Raw genomic sequence first — 19195 nt, 5'->3', positions numbered from 1 at the left:
CTAAATAAAATTGTGATTCCTAACTAGATACAATTATGCTTTTGAAATTACATTATTAAAGAAAAAAAAAAAAGAAAAGAGAAATTACTTGAATGGGATCTGGTTTGACACGCCTAAAAAAATTAAAAAAATTAAAGTAAGAATGGAAGCTTCTCAGAAAATCAGCTAATTCACAAATTTTGACTTCCCTAGCACTACTAAAATTGTTAATATACAAATACATGTCCGTATTTAAAACAACTTAGTGCTTTAATAGGAAGTGGCCAGCAAAAATGACTTAGAAAAGCTCTGTATCTGAAAAAAAACCCAAGTTCATCTTGGAACATCTTTAACTCACTTAAACTGAAATTCTACTAAGAGTCTGCTTCTTTAGAGGAAAGCTGGTGAGTTGATGTACATCTTGCATTCTGGTCACAAAGCAAAACTTCAATATGAGCAATTGATTTTCTTTGGAATTTACACTGCACATTTGATTTTCTTTGGAATTTATATTAAAAAGTGAAAACCCAAATTAAGAACCTAAATAGCTGTGTGCCAAGCTATTCCTAATGTTTCAGGGAAAATACATAAACCGTGTCTCCTGAAAGGAGAGTCATATGGCAAACAGCATGAATGCACTCTGCCTGTGGTCTGTCAGCTCTGGGATATTGCAGCTTTTCCAAAAAAAGCTTGAGACTACCGAGCATATACCGACCTCACAGCATATTGTTGATTTAGACAGATTACAGTATTCCTTACAGTCATTTCTTAGACAAGAGCATGATTTCACATGATCTAACTTTGCAATACTTAAACAAGCATTTTCTGTAACACAGAGATGAAAAATACTAAATATATTAAGAAAATGGAAGCATAAAAACTGGGCAGTATCTGATAATCCCTACAGCTAGGACAGTGTTTACTATTATAGAGCTAGGATGCAACTTACTTCCAGTAAAATTTCTTACTAACACTGTAGTACAACATACCTTCTTGTGAATCTGTTAGAATCTATAAAATGGACTTCGTATGAGCTCCTCTGAATAGCAACAGAGGAAAAAATTAGTTTATCTACACTAATTGAATAATTTTGTAGCAATGTGGGGCTCCACAAAGCCACCCCATCTAGTCACTACAGACTGTCAATCTCTGAAATTTCACTTTGTATCCAACAATTTTTTTGCTAAGGGCTTCAAGATACAATGAAATGAAGCTTTGATTAAAATAAAACACATGATTAGAATAAAAATAATCATTAAATCTTGTGCATTAAAAAAACACTTGGTGTATTTTTTTATAGTTATAATAGTATTATAGAGTTATAATAGTACTAAGTATCAAAAATTTACCATTCTCCTTTTTATCTCAGCATTCCAATATAGACCTGTGAAGGAAAGCATCATTATTATGTATAACACTTAATTAGTAAAGGTTTGCTTCAAAAATTTAGAGAAATGAAGAGAAGTAAAAAAAATTGCAAAAAATTAAAATCCTTAGTCTCACCTAGGCCTCCAGGGCCAGCCAACAGAAACTCTTGTCTGCCTATTCTTTTCACAATTGGCCGTTTTTCATCACTGCAATAAGGAAATAGGTCCTGGGAGACGCCAGTATTATAATTCAAAATTATATACTGTGTAGTAAGGGCAAGGCATAAGTAGTAACCATCTACAGCCACAGCACAGGGTTGTTCTGGAGTAAACACTTCCTTCACTATCTGGACTCTGTCTTCAAACACCATGAACATTTGAATGGTCCGACGCTTGACTGAGATAATGCAAACTTCAACGCAGAAAGGATCCCCACTCACAGGGTTTTCATTCAGTGTGAATGTCACAGCTCCTTTGATCCTAGCACCAGTGGGGACAGGTTCCAAGTTGATCATGTTCACTAGTGTTATCGTGTTGTCACAAAGCACAAGCAGTCTGGTGAGGGCAGAGGCTGCTTTCAACTCGCTCACAGGCTTCTTCAAACCCAGGTATTTGTGTAGTTGCTTGGTGGCAGCAAAAGTTATTTTTCCAGCTGTTGATACCTTTTCATCCAAGAGAAAGTGATAGATAAAGCAGTCATTGGTTCCAATATAGAGGTTCTTCCCACAACACTCAATGCACTCTATGTTGATGTAATTTTTGTCTCCCATTAACATCTCCCGCTCAACAGCAGAAACGAGCTTGAAAGCTTTGACGCTCATTGTGTCTTCTGGGCGATCTAATTAGAGAGAAAAAAACACTACCATTTACCTCTGCACATGGAATCAAATATCAGATAGCAATTTAACATTCACTGATACAAAAATTTAACTACTGCATTTTTTAAGTCTATACTCTACTTCCAACCTGACTACACAAGCCAGAGCAAGCACATTAATAACCACAGAAATTAATCAAATTGTATGCTTCCACTTCTAACCTATTCTGAAACAGACTGACGACAGAACACACCTATACTGAAGTGATGCTTTCTCCACAAGTAACCAGCATGTTATTGGCTCTCTCAGCCACTGGTATGACAAGAAGTTACTGCCAGTGCTTAGTTACTTATAAGCCCTGTCATGCACAGGTTTCTATCACCTGTACATGAAAACAGAGAAGCTTCAGGTCTCCTCCTGAGAGGCCACAAGGCATCTAGTGCTACTAGTTAACGTCATGTTGCTTTACGCTCCACTCTAGGCCTACTAATACCTAGTTTTTTCACAAAATATCACAGGTATATTCCATTTTAACATGTATTATACATTCCTTAGTATCCAGCAATCAGGAATACATACTTTCTATGCCAGTTAAATAATAACTTAGACAAGGTATCATCCAACTCATAATAAAAGTTGTTGGTTTGGGTCTCTAGATTGGTTTGGGTATTTTTTAAACATATGCAGAGCGCATGGCCCTTAAAGCATTCATTAAACTCAAGATGCAGTGTCACAGAAATTCAGTGTTTCTGTTCCCCACTACCACAATAATTCAAAAAGTCTATCTTTAAGTGCTAACCAGCACTTCTAATATTTATTCTACAAACTATACCTATCCTTCTCCAATCAAGTGCCGTCAAGGGACAGATTTTATGAAGCAGATAATAGCGTTAATGCTGTTTTAAAAACAGTCCATGCAATTATATTATACTCCAGGCTTGTGTTATTTTTATAAAAAAGCAGCAGACTATTGTGCTCAACACTCCAAAGAAGAGCAGATGAGAAACTGCTGACCCTGTTTGATCACCTTTTAATTTTTTATGACTGGTCTGTAATGGTCACTTAGCCAAGGCAGAGGAAGACACAACACTAAACACCTCAAACATACACAATTACTTCTAGTCCACATGTACAGTGGTGATACAAAACATCAAATGAAATCTCTGTGGACCAACGAAGAAACCAGCATCATCAAAATGCTCCTGTAAACAAAACTGAAACTAAATACAGTCAAAATAAATTTCATTTCCAATTATTACATCTAACAAAACCCTTTATTTTTTGCAAGAGAACACTAAAAACTATGGTCAAAAATTCTATAACTGAGTCGGAAAAGATAAGTTACACAACTTGCAGGTAGTCATTAAATAAAATTATATAAAACTAGGATTATAGCTAGAAGCAAACCATATTACCAAATACAGTAGTAAGTGTTAGTGACAAAGACTTCAGAGTTCGGTTTTTTAGGGTTCTTTTTCAGAAAAAGATTTTAGTTTGGGTTTTCATGACATTTTCAACTTCCATCCTCACCGGGAGTGCAAATTAGTGTTATGACCTTGAATAAAGCAAACAAACAAACCCAGGAAGCACTAAAGAAATAACCAAGGGTAAAATGATAATGCAAGTCTGGCAACACAGCCACCTTATCCTCCAACATGATCAAAAGTAACACAGCATTTTAAGTTAGAGAGGGCTGTCCAAAGGATGACTGCAAAAACAACCCCAACAGTTATTAACAGCCTGTGTGTAGCCTGCTACCATGTGCAGAGCTCAGGCAGCTTTCATACCTGAATTTGCCAAGGACTTATTTAATGTTCCTGTAGCCCAAAGTAAAAATGTTAATACGTGCCACTGAGAGAAACACAGAATTTTGCTCCTGACCAAGATGTGTTTAAAAGTCAAAAATAATTTCCTAAACCAAAGCTGATGAAAATTAAAAGTAGGAAAGAAATCTTAATAGATACATGACTCCTGAATAGGAAGATAAAAAAGAAAATAATCCATAGTACTACATAAGTCTGGTAGCAAAGAAAATAAAGCATTCTTTCTAGAAAAAAAAAAAAAAAGGTGTGAGAAAAAGCTTTTGGGAATAAATAATGTCAACACTCATGACCTGGACATAACTTCTTTAGCATTTATCTTGTTCTCATTTATGAAACCTTAGGGGCCAGTGAGCACTGTAAATGAACAGGTTCTGCAGAATATTCTGTTCCTTTGAAGTGGAATAGGCCACCCCATAGTTACAGATAGTATTTTTTTATACTACATTTAGATGTTCAGAAGTCAGAAAAACAAGATAATGGGGATGTTTTGCTGTCAAAGAAAAATAAAACAATGGTCAAGAAAATGATCAGTCTACTAGACACTGATTGCTAAGCGCAGTAATAACCCCGCACGCACTCATTTCCTGCAAGAAGTGGGAAGCAGCTCTCCCCCGCTCCAGTTAAGCAATAACCTTGCCTTACACTGTGCTCTCCCTGCCCTGGAGAGCAACACCCCGCCTCCCTCACCTCCGCACCGCTCCCTCACCTGCACGCACTCCCACACCCTGGCGGGCTGCTCTAGCCAACCCGTGGATACAATTCTCCCGAGCCCCCGGGAGGACAGGGATGCGCCGCCCGTCCCCTCACACACACCGCGCGCAGCCAGGCCCGCCACCGACCGGCCCCGGTGCGCCCGCCTCCGCCCGGCCGGACACGGGGCCTCTCCCGCCGCCCTCCCCCAGCACCTGCCGGCGCACGGCGGAGCCGGGCCCGCCGCTCCGAGGCCTCGCGGTGCGGTGGTGGCGGCGGCCGGGGCCGCCTCGGGGCGCGCTGGGATCCGCCGGCGGCGGGCGGGGGGGGAACGCGCCGCTTCCGGTGCGGCGTCGGCCCCGCCCCCAGCGCGCGTCACCGGGCCCGGCAGCGGCGGGAGGCGGTGTCCGGTCACGTGCGGGAAAACCAAAGCTCCGGCCGGGAAAACAGCCCGGGCGCGCCTCGGGGAGCTCTACAACTCTGCAGCCGGGAGAAGAGACTAATACAGCTATTTTTAATCTATAGGAGTAGTAAATTATTTATTTACTTACTAACTTACTTACTTATATAAAATAGATACTTAAGAGAGTCCAAAGCCTTGGGATATGTATATATACACACAGGTACATATATGAGAGATGCCTTCTTCAGATTCCCAGAAAGTGCCCTCAGTCAAATTTGATTTAATAATAGTATGTCTCATATCTATTATATGAGACTTACAGTAATGTTATTTGTATACAGTATTTTACATACTGTATAAGTCTCATATATTAAAAGAGACTTATACTATTACTATTATGTGTATATATATATATATATATATATATATATATATAAAACTCTCAACTATTATATGTTAAAAAGACACATTACTTGTTGGTAGAATTGCCGTGTTAAAGTTTAGAGCTTGACATGCCTCAGCGACCTAGGAGGAGGTTAACAAAGCTTGGCGAGAAGGGTGTGCTACTGATAGTGGACACAAAGAATGAAGACTTTATTGGCCACAAAAATATTTGCAGAATTCCCAAGATAAGGAAGAAACTAACAAAGCCTGCTCAACCACTCCGCTGAAATCAGCTCCGACTGGGTAAAAGGTAATTCTGGCAGAGAGAGAGCTGTGATCACTGACTCACGACCACCGACCCAAGAGCCCCACAGGCTCAAGAGAAGAGAAAGACTGAGCGTGTGGGCTAATTAGCATGAGAAGTGAGGGAATCATTCACCAGTAGAAGACTAATTAATGAAAGAACTATGTAACTTGTAGCCAATGAACATTAGTGTCTTTGTTTGCTAAAATTTGTAAAAGGTAAATTTTGATGGTCTTTGTGCTGGCTTTGTGTATTTGCCACCCATCACGTCTTTCTGCACAGAACTGTAAATAATTCAAATATGTCAATTCTCTGTGTGGATTGGCCTCTTGCACACTGGGTGAAAGAAGCTATATTTTGGGACAACATATACAGCTAATGAACAAAGTAAAGAGGAATGTATCAGAACTGATTCAAAGCATTCTTTTTCTAACTGTAAAATCTTAAAAAGAAAAATTATGGAAAATGGTACCTGGTTATCATTTATTTAAAATCACCCTATTGCATTAACAATATCTCTAAAATATCTCTAGTACAAAATGCAATAGGATCATTCAACAAATCCATGGAAGAAATATAACTCAATAAAATTCTATTATTTTTGCAGAAGTTGGAAAAGAAACATTACATTTTTACCAGACTGTTGACATTTCATCCCTTTCAAAACTTTACTGTGAGAGGACATGCTTTGGTTAATCAAAGAGGAACTATAATTTTGGGTACAAATGCCTACAAAGTAAATAGTAACATAAGAAAATCACAGTGCACAAATAATTTGGTTAGCAAGGATATATTTCTGTCAGGCAGAACTTACAAGGTACTTTAGGAAGAGGGAGATGATCTGTGTAATTTACAATAAAGTAATTTAATTAATTGAAATAAGCACCAAAATACAGGCTGAACATTCACCCTAGAAGCTATATTCATTTACAAGATTACTTGAGTTCAGTTGATTTTCTGACATAATTGGCTGAAGTGAGAAATGGATGAGAAAATTAAAATAGAACTAGTCTATAGCTGTGTGCCTGCTGGGCACAGAACTATGAAGTTGGTGCTTTGGCCAGCCCTGGCACCCAGCCCTTGCTTCCCCTGGACGCAGGTCCACTGAAGAGAGAAAAGCACAAAGAAACAAATTGTATATACTGCCAGAAGATACTTTTGAGGAAGCCTTGTGATATAATGTTACTACTTACTTGTACACTTAAATGTGACTTTACACTTAAACTTGAATTTATGCCTTTTGAAGTGCTGCATATATGCAGCTATAATGTGACATACATAATCACGTATCTGCAACTCCTTCCACGTGGATGTACTTTTGTTGTGTTACATTGTTGCCTGTGCCTGGCAATTCTGTAAAATGCATCAAGTACTTCAAATTACCTTGTAATTTTATATTGTAACAAGTACATGGTTATTTACTCATGTAACTACTTGTAATTCCCTGTTCTGCTTTTAAATGTGTAAGTGGGTAACAAACTTCAATGGGCAGGAAGCTATAGTACTTTGGAATTATAAAGCAACTTTTGTTGTTGCCTATCAACCAGTGCGTGTCGCAACTATGGGCAGGGCGGAGATCGTGTTTAATTCTGAAGCAAAGTTCTGGCATGCAGCAGCACAAAGCGTTCGTCCTCTTGTATGCTGACAGAAGACAGTAAAATAGATGTTCTCCAGGTCCCATGCTATCAGCTGGGCCATGACTTCACCTTACCAGCAAAACCTAACTCGCTCAAGGGCAGAGAAGCCTTACAGAGAAACCCAGACAAGTTAGAGAGCTGTGTAATCACCAGCTGTATGAATTTTAACAGGGGCGAGTGCTGGATTCTGCACCTGGCATGGGCCAACCCTGGATGTATGGAGACTGGGGAACAAGAGGCTGGACAGCAGTGCCATGGAAAGGGACCCAGAGGTCAATGGCAAATTGAACAGAGCCAGCAGTGCCCTGGCAGCCAGGAGGGCCAACGCTGTCCTGGGGGCATCAGGCACAGCATGGCCAGCTGGGCAAGGGAGGGGATTGTCCTGCTCTGCTCTGAGCTGGGACAGCCCCACCTTGAGTTCTCGGTGTCACAATACAAAAAAGACATAAACTATTGGAAAGCATCCAAAGCAGGGCCATGAAGGTGAAGGGCCTTGAGTAGAAACCGTATGAGTAGTAGCCGAAGTTATTTTGTCTGTTCAGCCTGGAGGAGACTGAGCTTTTTAAGTCTCTCACCTTATCACAATCTACAGGTTCCTCATGAGGGGCAGACACTGATCTTTCTGGTGATCAGAAACCATGGGAATGGCCTGAAGTCAGGGGAGGTTTAAGTTGGACAAGGAAAACAAAGGTTCTTCACCCAGAGGGTGGCTGGGCACTGGAACAAGCTGCCCAGCAAAGTGGTCACAGCACTGAGTTCAAGAAGCATTTGGAAAACGCTATCAGACGTGGGGTGTAATACTTGGGACAGTCCTGTGTAGGGTCAGGAGCTGGACTTCGATGATCCTTGCTGATTCAGAATATTCTGTGATTCGGTGGCATTCTGTGCGTTTTCCCTGACCCGCCTGCTCCGCGGAGCGGCGCCGCCCCGGCAGGGCGCATCCCCGCTGCCCCGGCCCCGCTGCCCCGGCCCCGCTGTCCCGGCCCCGCTGTCCCCGCTGTCCCGGCCCCGCTGTCCCCATTGTCCCGGCTGTCCAGGCCCCGCTGTCCCCGCTGTCCAGGCCCCGCTGTCCCCGCTGTCCCCGCTGTCCAGGCCCCGCTGTCCCCGCTGTCCAGGCCCCGCTGTCCCGGTCCCCGCTGTCCCGGCCCCGCTGTCCCCACTGTCCCGGCTGTCCAGGCCCCGCTGTCCCGGCTGTCCCGGCCCCGCTGTCCCGGCTGTCCAGGCCCCGCTGTCCCGGTCCCCGCTGTCCCGGCTGTCCCGGCCCCGCTGTCCCCGCTGTCCAGGCCCCGCTGTCCCGGCTGTCCCGGCCCCGCTGTCCCCGCTGTCCAGGCCCCGCTGTCCCCGCTGTCCCGGCTGTCCCGGCTGTCCCGGCCCCGCTGTCCCGGCTGTCCCGGTCCCCGCTGTCCCGGCTGTCCCGGCCCCGCTGTCCCCGCTGTCCTGTCCCCGCTGTCCCGGTCCCCGCTGTCCCGGCTGTCCCGGCCCCGCTGTCCCGGCCCCGCTGTCCCCGCTGTCCCGGTCCCCGCTGTCCCGGCTGTCCCGGCCGTCCCGCTCCAGCCTGTGACGCCACCGCGGCGCGCGGCTCCTCTGGGAACGCGTTTCCCTCCGCGCGCTGGATTCTGGGAGTCCGGGAAGGGGCCGCCGGGGAAAGAAGATGGCGGCGCAGGGGAAAGCCCGATCGGGCGGCGGCGGCTGTGGGGAGGAGGAGCGGGGATCTGGACGCTCGGAGTCGGAGTTGCTGCTGCTGCACCCGGAGCTGCTCTCGGAGGAATTCCTGCGGCTCACCCTGGGGCAGGTGCGTCCGGGGAGCCGGGCCGGGCGGAGCGGCGGCCCCTCAGGCGGGGCGAGGAGAGCCACGGCGCTCAGGGAAGAGCAGGCACCAAGCCGGTGCTCTGGACACCACGAACTCGCAGAGAGGAGGCTCTGACGCGGGAGCTGTCTCCGTGTTTGCAAAGGGGCTGTGTTTGAACACCGAGGCTGTTAAACAGCAGTTTGCCCAAATCGGGGCAGCGTCTGCATACAGTAAAACTGGCCGTGGAAGGATGAGCTTTGCACTGTTAAAGTTGCCATGTCCATACGCAGTGTATCCCTGCCTTGGTAGGTCGGTTGGACTAGTTCATCTCCAGAGGTCCCTTCCAACACTAATAATTGTGTGATTCTGGAAGTTAAAGAAATGCAGCCTATGTAATCAGTCAGGCTAATGCTTTAATGTGTAAGCATTGATAATTGAAAAATAATTGAGTTTGACTGTGAGTTATAAACATTTTAGGACCATACAAAGCTTCAGTTGATGTTGTTTGGAATGCTAGTTACTGCCTTGGCTGAAAATTCCAGGTGCATGAAACAATAGAAGTCAAAGTTTCAGGGTTTTGTATAAGATCAAAGAATTTTCATATGACTTTGTGGTCTATATGTACAGGTTTCAGGCCAACATCAGAAGTCATGAAATGTTGCCAGAATTGATAGTGGCAGAGGCTTGACCTGCTCTTGGTGACCTTGATTTATAGGATGTTCGTGGAGTTTTTTTCTCATTCCATAAATTTGGCATGAGGTACCAAGAAATGTTTGCAGCGTGATACACGATTAGAATGAAAACGGGTGTTCTAACTGATGGTTCCTGGGATCACAGAATAGTTAGGGTTGGAAGGGACCTCTGGAGATTATCTTGTCCAACTCCCCTGCCGAGGGAGGGTCAACAAGAGCAGGAACACATCCACATAGGTTTTGAATGTCTCCAGAGAGGGAGACTCCATTACCTCCCTGGGCAGCTTGTTCCATTGTTCTGCCATCCTTAACCTAAGGAAGTTCTTCCTCATGTTGGCATGAAGCTTACCTCCATTATTCTCTGGGAACTGTGGAAGAAAGCACAGCTCTACATCTCGAAGTTTCACCTGCATTACATTCTAGTTGTCTGTTTTCTAGAAGTGTGAAAAAGAGCTCTGGTATTGTAGTTGGATTCAGGAAAGTGTGTTTAAGATTGCATGAAAACATCAGTAATCACCATTATGTCTATCATAACTTTTCCCTTTTTTGGCTGCTGTTTTCCATGGGAAAATGTGCAGTGTTTTGGGTAGAGAGGGGCTGCAGGGTTGACCTGTGTGTGCAAAGGTGAATAACTGCCCGGTGCTGGTCACAGCTGGATCCCTATGTCTCTCACACTGTTGAAGAAAGCAGATGATCACACCCCAGAATCTGAAGCAGAGTTGCTCATAGCACCTGTGCTCAAATGCACTTAAAAGAGCAGCAGACACTTTGTGGCAGGAGACTCCAAAGGACACACAGGAAGAGGCACATGAGGAAACCTGTGAAGACGTGCACTTGCAGGTGGTGGAAAAACAAACCACTATGCACTGACCAAATCATCCAGTGTTTCCCATTGCCTCACTGAAGGGGCAGGCTGAGTGTAATCCACACAGAAAATGAAGGAAGTTGACAGTAGGAAAGTAGGAGACCAGGCTGTTGTTGGCACTGAGCAATTCATGGCCTCCCCAAACTGATCACCCCAGCCACCCCTTTACTGCTGGAACCCTGGCCTAGTGCAATAGTTTACCGTGGATTTTGAGATAAGAAATAATGCCACTCAGATGGTTGAACATATATTTTGTCATAAAAATAACAAGTCTTTTTCCCACAGAAAAATATATTAGTCGAAAATGATGTAAAGATGGACAAAGATGGGCTCACTGATCTCTACATTCAACATGCCATTCCCCTGCCTCAGCGTGACTTGCCAAAAAGTAGATGGGGGAAAATGATGGAAAAGAAAAGACAGCAAAATGACTTGAAAAGTGAGAATAAAAGGTAATTTAGCTTTATTGGGCCAGACTTGGACAATTTAGGGCAATGCATTTAGTTAAATCTTTGCCTGGTGAATGAAGCTTGTAGAGCTTTTGGATATTGTTACAGTTTACAGAGAATGCCATGTTAGTTTCCCTGTGTCAGAAGTGTTAGATTCAACTACTGCAAAAATAGAAAAAGGGGAAGATAATTTTTTTTCCTTTTGTCATCTAAATGTTATCAATGCTATCTAACTTATAGTGCTTCTTTTCACAGAACTGTATTTTTTACACATCCCCTTTAAGTACTGAGAGGCTTAGTAAGGTCTTCCTGGAACCTTCTCCAGGATGAGCAGCCTCAGCTATCTCAAGCCTTTCCTCATGATCATTTTTATGACCCTCCTCTGGAACTGCTCCATGTCCTTCCTCCAGAGGCTCCAGATCTGGATGCAGCACTGCAGCTGTGGTCTTTCCAGAGCAGAGTGGGGGTTGCAGAATCGCTTCCCTTGACCTGCTAGCCACTGTGCTTTGGAGATGTTTGGCTTTCTGGGCTGCAAGCACACATTGCTGGCTCATGTCCAGCCTCTCATACACCAGCATCCCCAAGTCCTTCTCAGCAGGGCTACTCTCAATCCCTTCACCCCCAGTCTGTATTGATCCCGGGAATTGGTATTGTTCCTTCATCCCCCAGCGTGTGTTGATAATGAGTTACTGGTACATTTCAAAGTACTTTAGAATGAGGAGAACAGAAATATTTTTTGTTTCACTGTATAATTACTAATTAATAATCCTATTTGCAGTATGTAAGGAAAGTACTAAAAGCATATTTAACTATTCTTGCTCCTGGACAGGGGTTAGCTAGTCTATCTAGAGTGAGAGATGCATGCTGCAGCAATTTTGTGTGTCTGTTTCAAAACTAACATTTGTTATCTGAAAGAAGTATTCCATCTTGTTTTAAAAATCTTTCTGTTTGTATTTGCTCAGAAAGCAAAATCATCTTCAAAAGTTTGTTTTATTGAATCTCTTCAGTCAACCTTCCCCCTGTCCAAGACTTTGACATGAGATATGCATGAGTGGTGTTCTGATACGTTCAATAGTAAATCCTAAGGAAAGGAAATTCCTGTAGTTTTTCAGTATTACAGCTTGTTGATGTCTTGAGTCTTTTGTAGCTTTACTGAGGTTTCTAACTTTGAAGAGCTAAACAAATTCCTTCAAGTGATTTGGGGTTTTTTTAGGTGTTTTTTTAGTGGTTTTTTTTTCTTAAATTGTAGCTGTGGCTACAGCACTGAACTATCTTTTGTCAGGCTTATTTTCCATGTGCTTAAGAGGTTATAGTACCTCAGTTTGTTTACATCTGTAGGCTTGAGGATGGAACTGTGAGGTTGGTGTTTGGGTAGGAAACTGTTCGTGTGCTGAAATAGGTGCAAAAGAGCTTTTTATCAAAACTGCAAACTGAAGTTTTTAAACAGGAATATTATATCTCTTAATGGTGGTTTGGGTTTTACATTTGTTAAATGTGAACTTTCCAAATACTTTGTCATTATTGAGCATTGCACTTTTAAAACTGAATTCATATAGTGTGAATTATATTAACTTTGTACTTTATTTCTTCTCAGTCAAGATGTTTTCTGATAATACTGTTTTGATACTAGCTTGTTAGTATTCCTTTTCATTAACTAGTGGTGACTGAACTGGCCTGCTCTGACTACACATAGGCTTAAAGACACAAAATATTAAAAAAATGTCACTAAATCTACATAGGGTTCCTGTTCAAAGAAATCTTATTTTAAAAAGGTGTGGGATTTTTGTGTAATGTTTTTCATTCCTTGGCTAACAATCTTTTGGACTTACCTTAACATTTTGATTTTGACTAAGAGTGGAAATAGCAAAATTTAGACTTATCAGAATATGAGATGCTGTTCCTGCAGGTAAGGCAGGACATCCTTTCTTAAGTACTCATAACTTGAAATACTTAACACTTATTATCTCTGTAGTTATCTCCAGAACAGCTACAGTGATAGAAGCTTAGTGCCTTTGGTTGTACAACTGTAATTGTCTGCTTAGATAGTTCCTCACACAACTCTTCTTGCTGAGGAACACTGGTCCTCACACAGCCCCCTGCGCCTTTATATTTTGGAAGTGACTTTTACTGCTTTTTATTTATGTATATGTAAGTGTATATAAATATATTTATTTTTATTTAAGTTTGTAGCATCTCAGAGTTTAATATTAATATTTTGTGATATATATTTACTTTAAGTAGGATAAAATTAATTTTTGCTACTCATGTCATGGATACACTATTTTTTGATCACCTAACCTATGTTTCTGTGAATTTTATGATTTGTGTTTTCAGTGTTACAACAGTGGAAGGTTTAAGGAAACGGCCATTAATTGTATTTGATGGCAATTCAACAAGTACAAGCATAAAGGTGAAGAAGACAGAGAATGGAGCTGCCGATCGCCTGAAGCCTCCTCCAGCTGGAAGCACCACCAACACAGTTAGAAGATTATCAGTTCCTTCAAATGCCTCAACATACATTTCAGCTTCCAGTTTGTCAGAGGATGCTAAACTGGGCATAAGGAATAATGAGGCTCACCAGAACAATATTTCAAAGACTGACAGCGGTGTGTTAACTGGTCTGAAGGTTTACCCTTTATCTCCAATAGCAGGAGCTACTGTGGTGAAGTTAAAGAGGTCTGTTCCAAAAGAGGAATCTGATTTGCCGGTATGTTTGTGCAGTATCTTGTTTTGCAGCTTATTTTTTTTGGTTTTTTGTTTTTAAATGAGATTTACAGGAGCCAAAGTTAGAGCTTTGCAAGAGTTTTTGGGATGATTTTATTTTGGAGTAATAGTTGAGTGTTTAGAAACAGATAAAAATGTGGCTAATTTGGGAAATATCAGAATGAAAGAAATTTATTCTTGTCAATAAGAGGCTTCTGTGTAGGTAGTGGCACTGGGTGTAGCTGCCAGATGGAGACAAAGAATAGTGGTTAGATTTGACAATGGTGTGATTACAGGGCTTGTCAGTGAGCAAGGAGCAATGGGCCATCTCTTAAAAACATGCCACAATATAGGGATAGGTCTTAACACTTGTGTTGTATTCCTACATGATACAAATGAAGGAGTTTTCACATTTCCACTCGAATACGGGAATATTTGGAATAAATGTGGGCTTCAAAGGAAGAAATAGGAATATCTGTTCTCAGTTGAACTGCAGGGGGAGCTTTAGATATACAGTGTACAGTTACATTGATTAGAATTTTCGCAAGACATGACACTGAACTTTGTTTTCTCAATATTGCCTCATGAAATGCAATAAAACATTAATATTAATATTAATTAATAAAATTATTAATATTAATAAATAAAATATTAATGTATTATTTCCTTTAAGGAAAGAATGCAGATAATATTCTGCTGTGTGGATTGGTACATTCCATCAGACTTCTGTTAAACACGAGTACCAAAATACATGGCTGTTGTGAAAGATGGCTTTAACATCTTTTAAAAGAATCATGGCTGAGGCTCTGAATGGAATTTATGCTTGAGAGGTGTCCTTCCTACTACCAGTATTACTAACTTCTTTCTGTATTTAAAACTCTTCGAAGTATTGGTCAGATCTGAACCTACAGAGCTTTTGAAACTTGTTTAGTATATACCTCACAACTTCTTTGTATTTAATTTCAATGTTCTGTAGGCAAAATGATGACATTTTGAAGCACCACTGTATGACTGACACTCAGAAACTATGGCCTTTGACATTTGACTTTCTACATTAGCAACAGTTTAGGTTGTTCCAGTTAATACCTGTGAGTTCAGTCATGCCTTGGTTGATGCTGGTCAGACATGTGAAGTTAGGCAGGTGTGTTCTATGGATGTTAGTCTACCATCTGAAATTAAAGGATGTGCTATTGAATAGTAAGTGCTGCTGTCAGGAAGAATCAGTGTACTTGGCAGATGCTGTAAACCTGATCTATTTTTAGTGTAGTGACAGTAAAGACAGTTGTGGCTCCAAGCAAGTCATTGTTCCTTGACTTTAAAGAAAACTATAATGAATAGCACAGAACTATCCCTGTTATCTTTGGGTCTAATTCCCTTAAACCTTTCAGTGGTTGTAGTCCACAGGATTCCTGTAAGTAAATGAACACTGAAAGTCTTTTAAAAGAGAAGAGAGATCTCTAGATTGTGCTCCTCGAAGTAGTGTGTTGCAGTATGTCCTTGAAAACCTGTCTTTACTCTGTTTATGTGAACTGTTAGAGCTGTAATTTCTCAGATTTTTTTAATTATTGTTTTAGATGGTGAAAGGGAATTATTTCACCACTTCATCTGCCATGCTTTGCTTTGGGATTTCTTGATTTTTGCAGGTTTCTTTGGGGAGAGGGACTTGAAAGATGAATTCATCTGAGGCTTTGGCAATTATTTCTCTTCTTTTTATCCAAGTCATTACAAAGGAAGACCAAATTTTCTTTTTCTTTTTTTTAATGTTTTTACTATTTGATAAAAGCAAATTGGTTTCCTAGTTGTGTATTTGAGGATTTTTCCTTACACAGTTCCATTTCAACATATACTTCAACAAGTATTTTAAGAAGACAACCTGAAATAACTTCAGAAGTATATTTTGAAACTCCAATATGTGCCCGTTTCTAAGCTGCATAACTGAAAGAAATTTTTGAATGTTTAAGAATATTTAATTGTAGGTTGCTGAAAACCAAAACACCAAACCATGTATGATTTGCAGGTAGTTAAATACATAGGCTCTATTTTCACCAGAGAAGTTCTGTGATATTTAGCTTTCTCCACAAGATGGCAATAGAAAGCTGTTGTAGTAGCCTGTTGCTGAATACTGTAATAATACCAGATTGAAATACGTAGATTAATGATTGACTTCTATTTGCACAATAGCTCTAAGAATAATTATATATTTTCTTGTATTCCAGAATGACCTAAAGCCTTCAGAAGCAAAGAAGAAAATCCAACATGTTACATGGCCATGAAGTAGCTAATGGTGCTTGAAACATAAATATTGCTTCCATATTTTCAGATAGGTCATATTTAAACAGTTTAAATAAAATGGTTTTAAGATTTACAAACTTACAGAGATTCAGATTGCTGTGAAGTTTTAATAAGTTTAACAGCTCCCTGTTGTAAAGCTGGAATCACTATCACCAGTCACCTTAAAAGTATCCACTCTTGAAAGTAGTTAATTACTTCTTTAAAAGGTAATGATATTACACTATACTAAACCCCCCCACTCTTAGTTTTCAAGATTGTTATAGTTCATCTCCTCCATGTCACTGTGATTCACACGTTGTTTCACTAAGATTCAGTTTTATTCCACATCTGGTTAAATAGTTAAAATAGCTATTGAAATTTAGAGTGATCTCTAGAGCCTTCTTGGCTTTAAAAGGGTAATTAATTTAGGTGAGAAAACTGGCCATTCTACTGATAATTTTTTTTCCTCTTTGTTGCACAGGAGTGTAGAATTTGCAGTGCAAGTTAGGTTGGTAATAAGAGATGAACTATTTTAACAGCATTACTTCAAATTGAAGTTTCTCTTGATATATGAAACAAGGAATGCACAGATGGAAATTTGTGACTAGACTGTTAGACATGAAACTTCGAGAGGAAGTAGTGAATGGATTAGTGCCATGTTCTCTTAAGTACACAGGCATATTTTATACATGCATAAGTGTAAAAATCTGCCAATGTAGCAAATTTGATTGTTTTCCTGGTTACAATCATGCTTATAAAATATGGGGAAAACCAGTGGAATGCAGACCAGTGTTTTGTCAGCTTACAGACAGTTGGAGAGGGACGTAAATAGGAAGACAGAAGTACCTTGAGAGATTGACACATGTAATTGCACTCCAGAAGAAAACCCACAAACCTGTTTTCCCTTTGTTTGATAATTTAAGATGGATTTTGATTTTCTGTGAAATTTGGTGTTTCATCTGGATTATTGGTAGTGCCTCACAGGGCAAAAATCAAATTAAGTTGATGGAAACATTTTTATTAAAACTCATTGGCTCAGAGTGAAGCCAGTTTAGATCAGTTTTAGATATGGATGGTAAATAGGAATAATAACAATGCTCCCAGACTTGGTTAAACAAAAAAAGAATCAGCTTCTTAATCCATTTAGTTAACCCAGTAAAAGAAGCTCGGTAGTGATCTGAAAACTTGTTTACATTTTTAACACTGGTTTATATTGAAACCAAAAACTAGCTTAGTTCTTTACTTTACAGAAGTTCTCCATTCACTGTTATGATGTAAAAGGCACTTCTCGAATGCTGTAAAATGGTAAAAATGTGTGTTTTGAAATGGTGTGCTCCTTCCCTTTTACTAAACACTTGTGCAGTTTTTGTACTTGAGTACAGCAAATGTACTTTAATGTAATGTACATTTTGTATGTAAAGACTTGTCTTTTAAGTAGCCTTATCCTATTTAAATAAATTAAAAGCAAACAAAACAGTGCTGCCTTGTTTTTGTGAGGTAATTAAGCTGTTCATTTTATACAGTTATATTTCAGTGGGCTTGAAGTGATCAGCACTTAGAGGGTAAAATGGTCAGCAGCTGCTTTGCAGCTGTAGCAGCAGTTAGTATCATGTGAAATGCTGTTTTCTGCATTGCAAACTGTTGCATTTGTGCAACAGTTTGATGGTAATTTTGGTTTTGGCTGGCTTCTTGTCAGTGGTCTAGAGTCAGGGATGTATTTTTTGTAGTTCCAGTTGATGGGAGCATGTGTGTGTTGGTATGTGTCAAGGAGGGATATACAGAATTGCACTGGAATAATAGCATGATGCTGCTCTTGCATGGTAGCAGTCCTGTTTCCAGGAGGAAAGGCTGGGATGCTTTCCAGCCTTGTCATGTTTCACCTACCTTCCCCCAAAGCTGGGGCCATTTTGCCATCTGCTGTACCACTTGGAGGCAAGGTACAAGCTGTGCTGCTCCTACTGCCTTAGAATCATCGGGGTTGGTAAATACTTCCAAGATCATCAAGTCCAACCTTCAACTGAATTCCACATGCACATTAAGTTGTATCACAAAGTGCCAGGTCTGTGTGTTTTTTGAATACTTCCAAAGATGGTGGGTGACTCCACCATTCCCTGGGAGCCTGTTTTACCACATCCAATCAAGAAAATTTTCCTAATACCTGACCTGAACTTCCCTTATCAAAATCTGAGGCTGTTTCCCCTTGTCTTATCACAAGCTGCCTGAGAGAAAGAGGCCAAGCCCCACATTGCTATGATCTCCTTTCAGGCAGTTGTACACCTCAGCCTTCTTTTCTCCAGGCTAAGCAACTCCCAGCTTCAGCCACTTCACCAGCTCCATTGCTGTTCTTTGGATGCTCTCCAGCACCTCTGTCCTGATTTTAGTGAGGCACCTCAAACTGAGCACATGACTCAAGATGTGGCTTCTCATCAGTGCCAAGTACAGGGGCACTACCCCTTTAGCTCAAAGGAATCTTTCTTCTCTCAGCAAAATACTAGAGCAGAGCAGCAATGTGCTGGGGGATTGGCAGACCCCTGAGGAGAGAGGGCTTTGCCCTCCTTTTGGAGGTGTGGATAAAGAGGGATTTTTGTGGCTATTTGTTACAGCTTTCATCATAGAATGAAATCACCAAGGGATGGAATTTAGTCATTCATTGAATTCTGATTAGCACAGTGTGCACTTCAAAAATGTCATCCAGCCAAGTTCTTCACGGTGTGCAATAAACTAAATCTGATCTGATACATCTATTTCAATTGTTGAATTAATGAAAGGGGAATGACTTGTGAGTGCTTTGCACTTGGTACAAAGAGACAAACTCAAGAGTGGTGGCAGAAGCTAGGAGAAAACTTTCCTTGCCCAGTAGCACACAGTAAGTATATTCCTAAATCTTAATTTCACATCTGAAGATTCCTGTTGGAGGTGTGACATATTTCTTTCCTCCTGAACACAAAAGAATTCCATCTGGAAGGTGTACTGGGATTGTACATTGCGTAAAATGGCCATATTTCTTGCAGTTGGGAAAAG

At 41.1% G+C, this 19195-nt stretch overlaps 2 protein-coding genes across 7 annotated transcripts in view; one reads left to right on the top strand and one right to left on the bottom strand.

The window, feature by feature from the left end:
• Positions 1-8206, bottom strand: part of TGFBRAP1 (transforming growth factor beta receptor associated protein 1) — a 40060-nt gene extending 31854 nt beyond the window's left edge. The window contains exons 1-2 of one of the 6 annotated variants that reach the window (XM_086880340.1): positions 7981-8206; positions 1483-2184 (exon numbers count right to left, since the gene is read on the bottom strand). In XM_086880340.1, coding sequence (XP_086736466.1) covers positions 1483-2167 — 685 coding nt within the window. In that variant the 5' untranslated portion in view covers positions 2168-2184; positions 7981-8206. The other 5 variants (XM_086880338.1, XM_086880341.1, XM_023918201.2 and 2 more) reach the window with 5 other exon arrangements.
• A 290-nt stretch (positions 8207-8496) lies between these two features.
• Positions 8497-17648, top strand: TSLIG2 (tRNA splicing ligase complex subunit 2). The gene is made up of 4 exons (XM_023918208.2): positions 8497-9197; positions 11037-11203; positions 13535-13907; positions 16120-17648. The coding sequence occupies exons 1-4, from the start codon at positions 9057-9059 to the stop codon at positions 16174-16176; spliced, it is 738 nt and encodes a 245-aa protein (XP_023773976.1). The 5' UTR covers positions 8497-9056; the 3' UTR covers positions 16177-17648.
• The last annotated feature ends 1547 nt before the right edge of the window (positions 17649-19195 follow it).

This window comes from Cyanistes caeruleus, chromosome 3 (genome assembly GCF_971803275.1).
Source record: "Cyanistes caeruleus chromosome 3, bCyaCae1.hap1.1, whole genome shotgun sequence".
Classification (NCBI taxonomy): domain Eukaryota; kingdom Metazoa; phylum Chordata; class Aves; order Passeriformes; family Paridae; genus Cyanistes; species Cyanistes caeruleus.
This window is presented reverse-complemented; position numbering and strand designations above follow the sequence as displayed.

Coding starts and splice junctions, on each gene's coding strand:
- TSLIG2 (XM_023918208.2), top strand. CDS start 9,057: ATGGCGGCGCAGGGGAAAGCCCGATCGGGCGGCGGCGGCTGTGGGGAG. Junction 9,198..11,036: donor TGCGGCTCACCCTGGGGCAG/GTGCGTCCGGGG, acceptor TTTTTCCCACAG/AAAAATATATTAGTCGAAAA. Junction 11,204..13,534: donor TTGAAAAGTGAGAATAAAAG/GTAATTTAGCTT, acceptor TTGTGTTTTCAG/TGTTACAACAGTGGAAGGTT.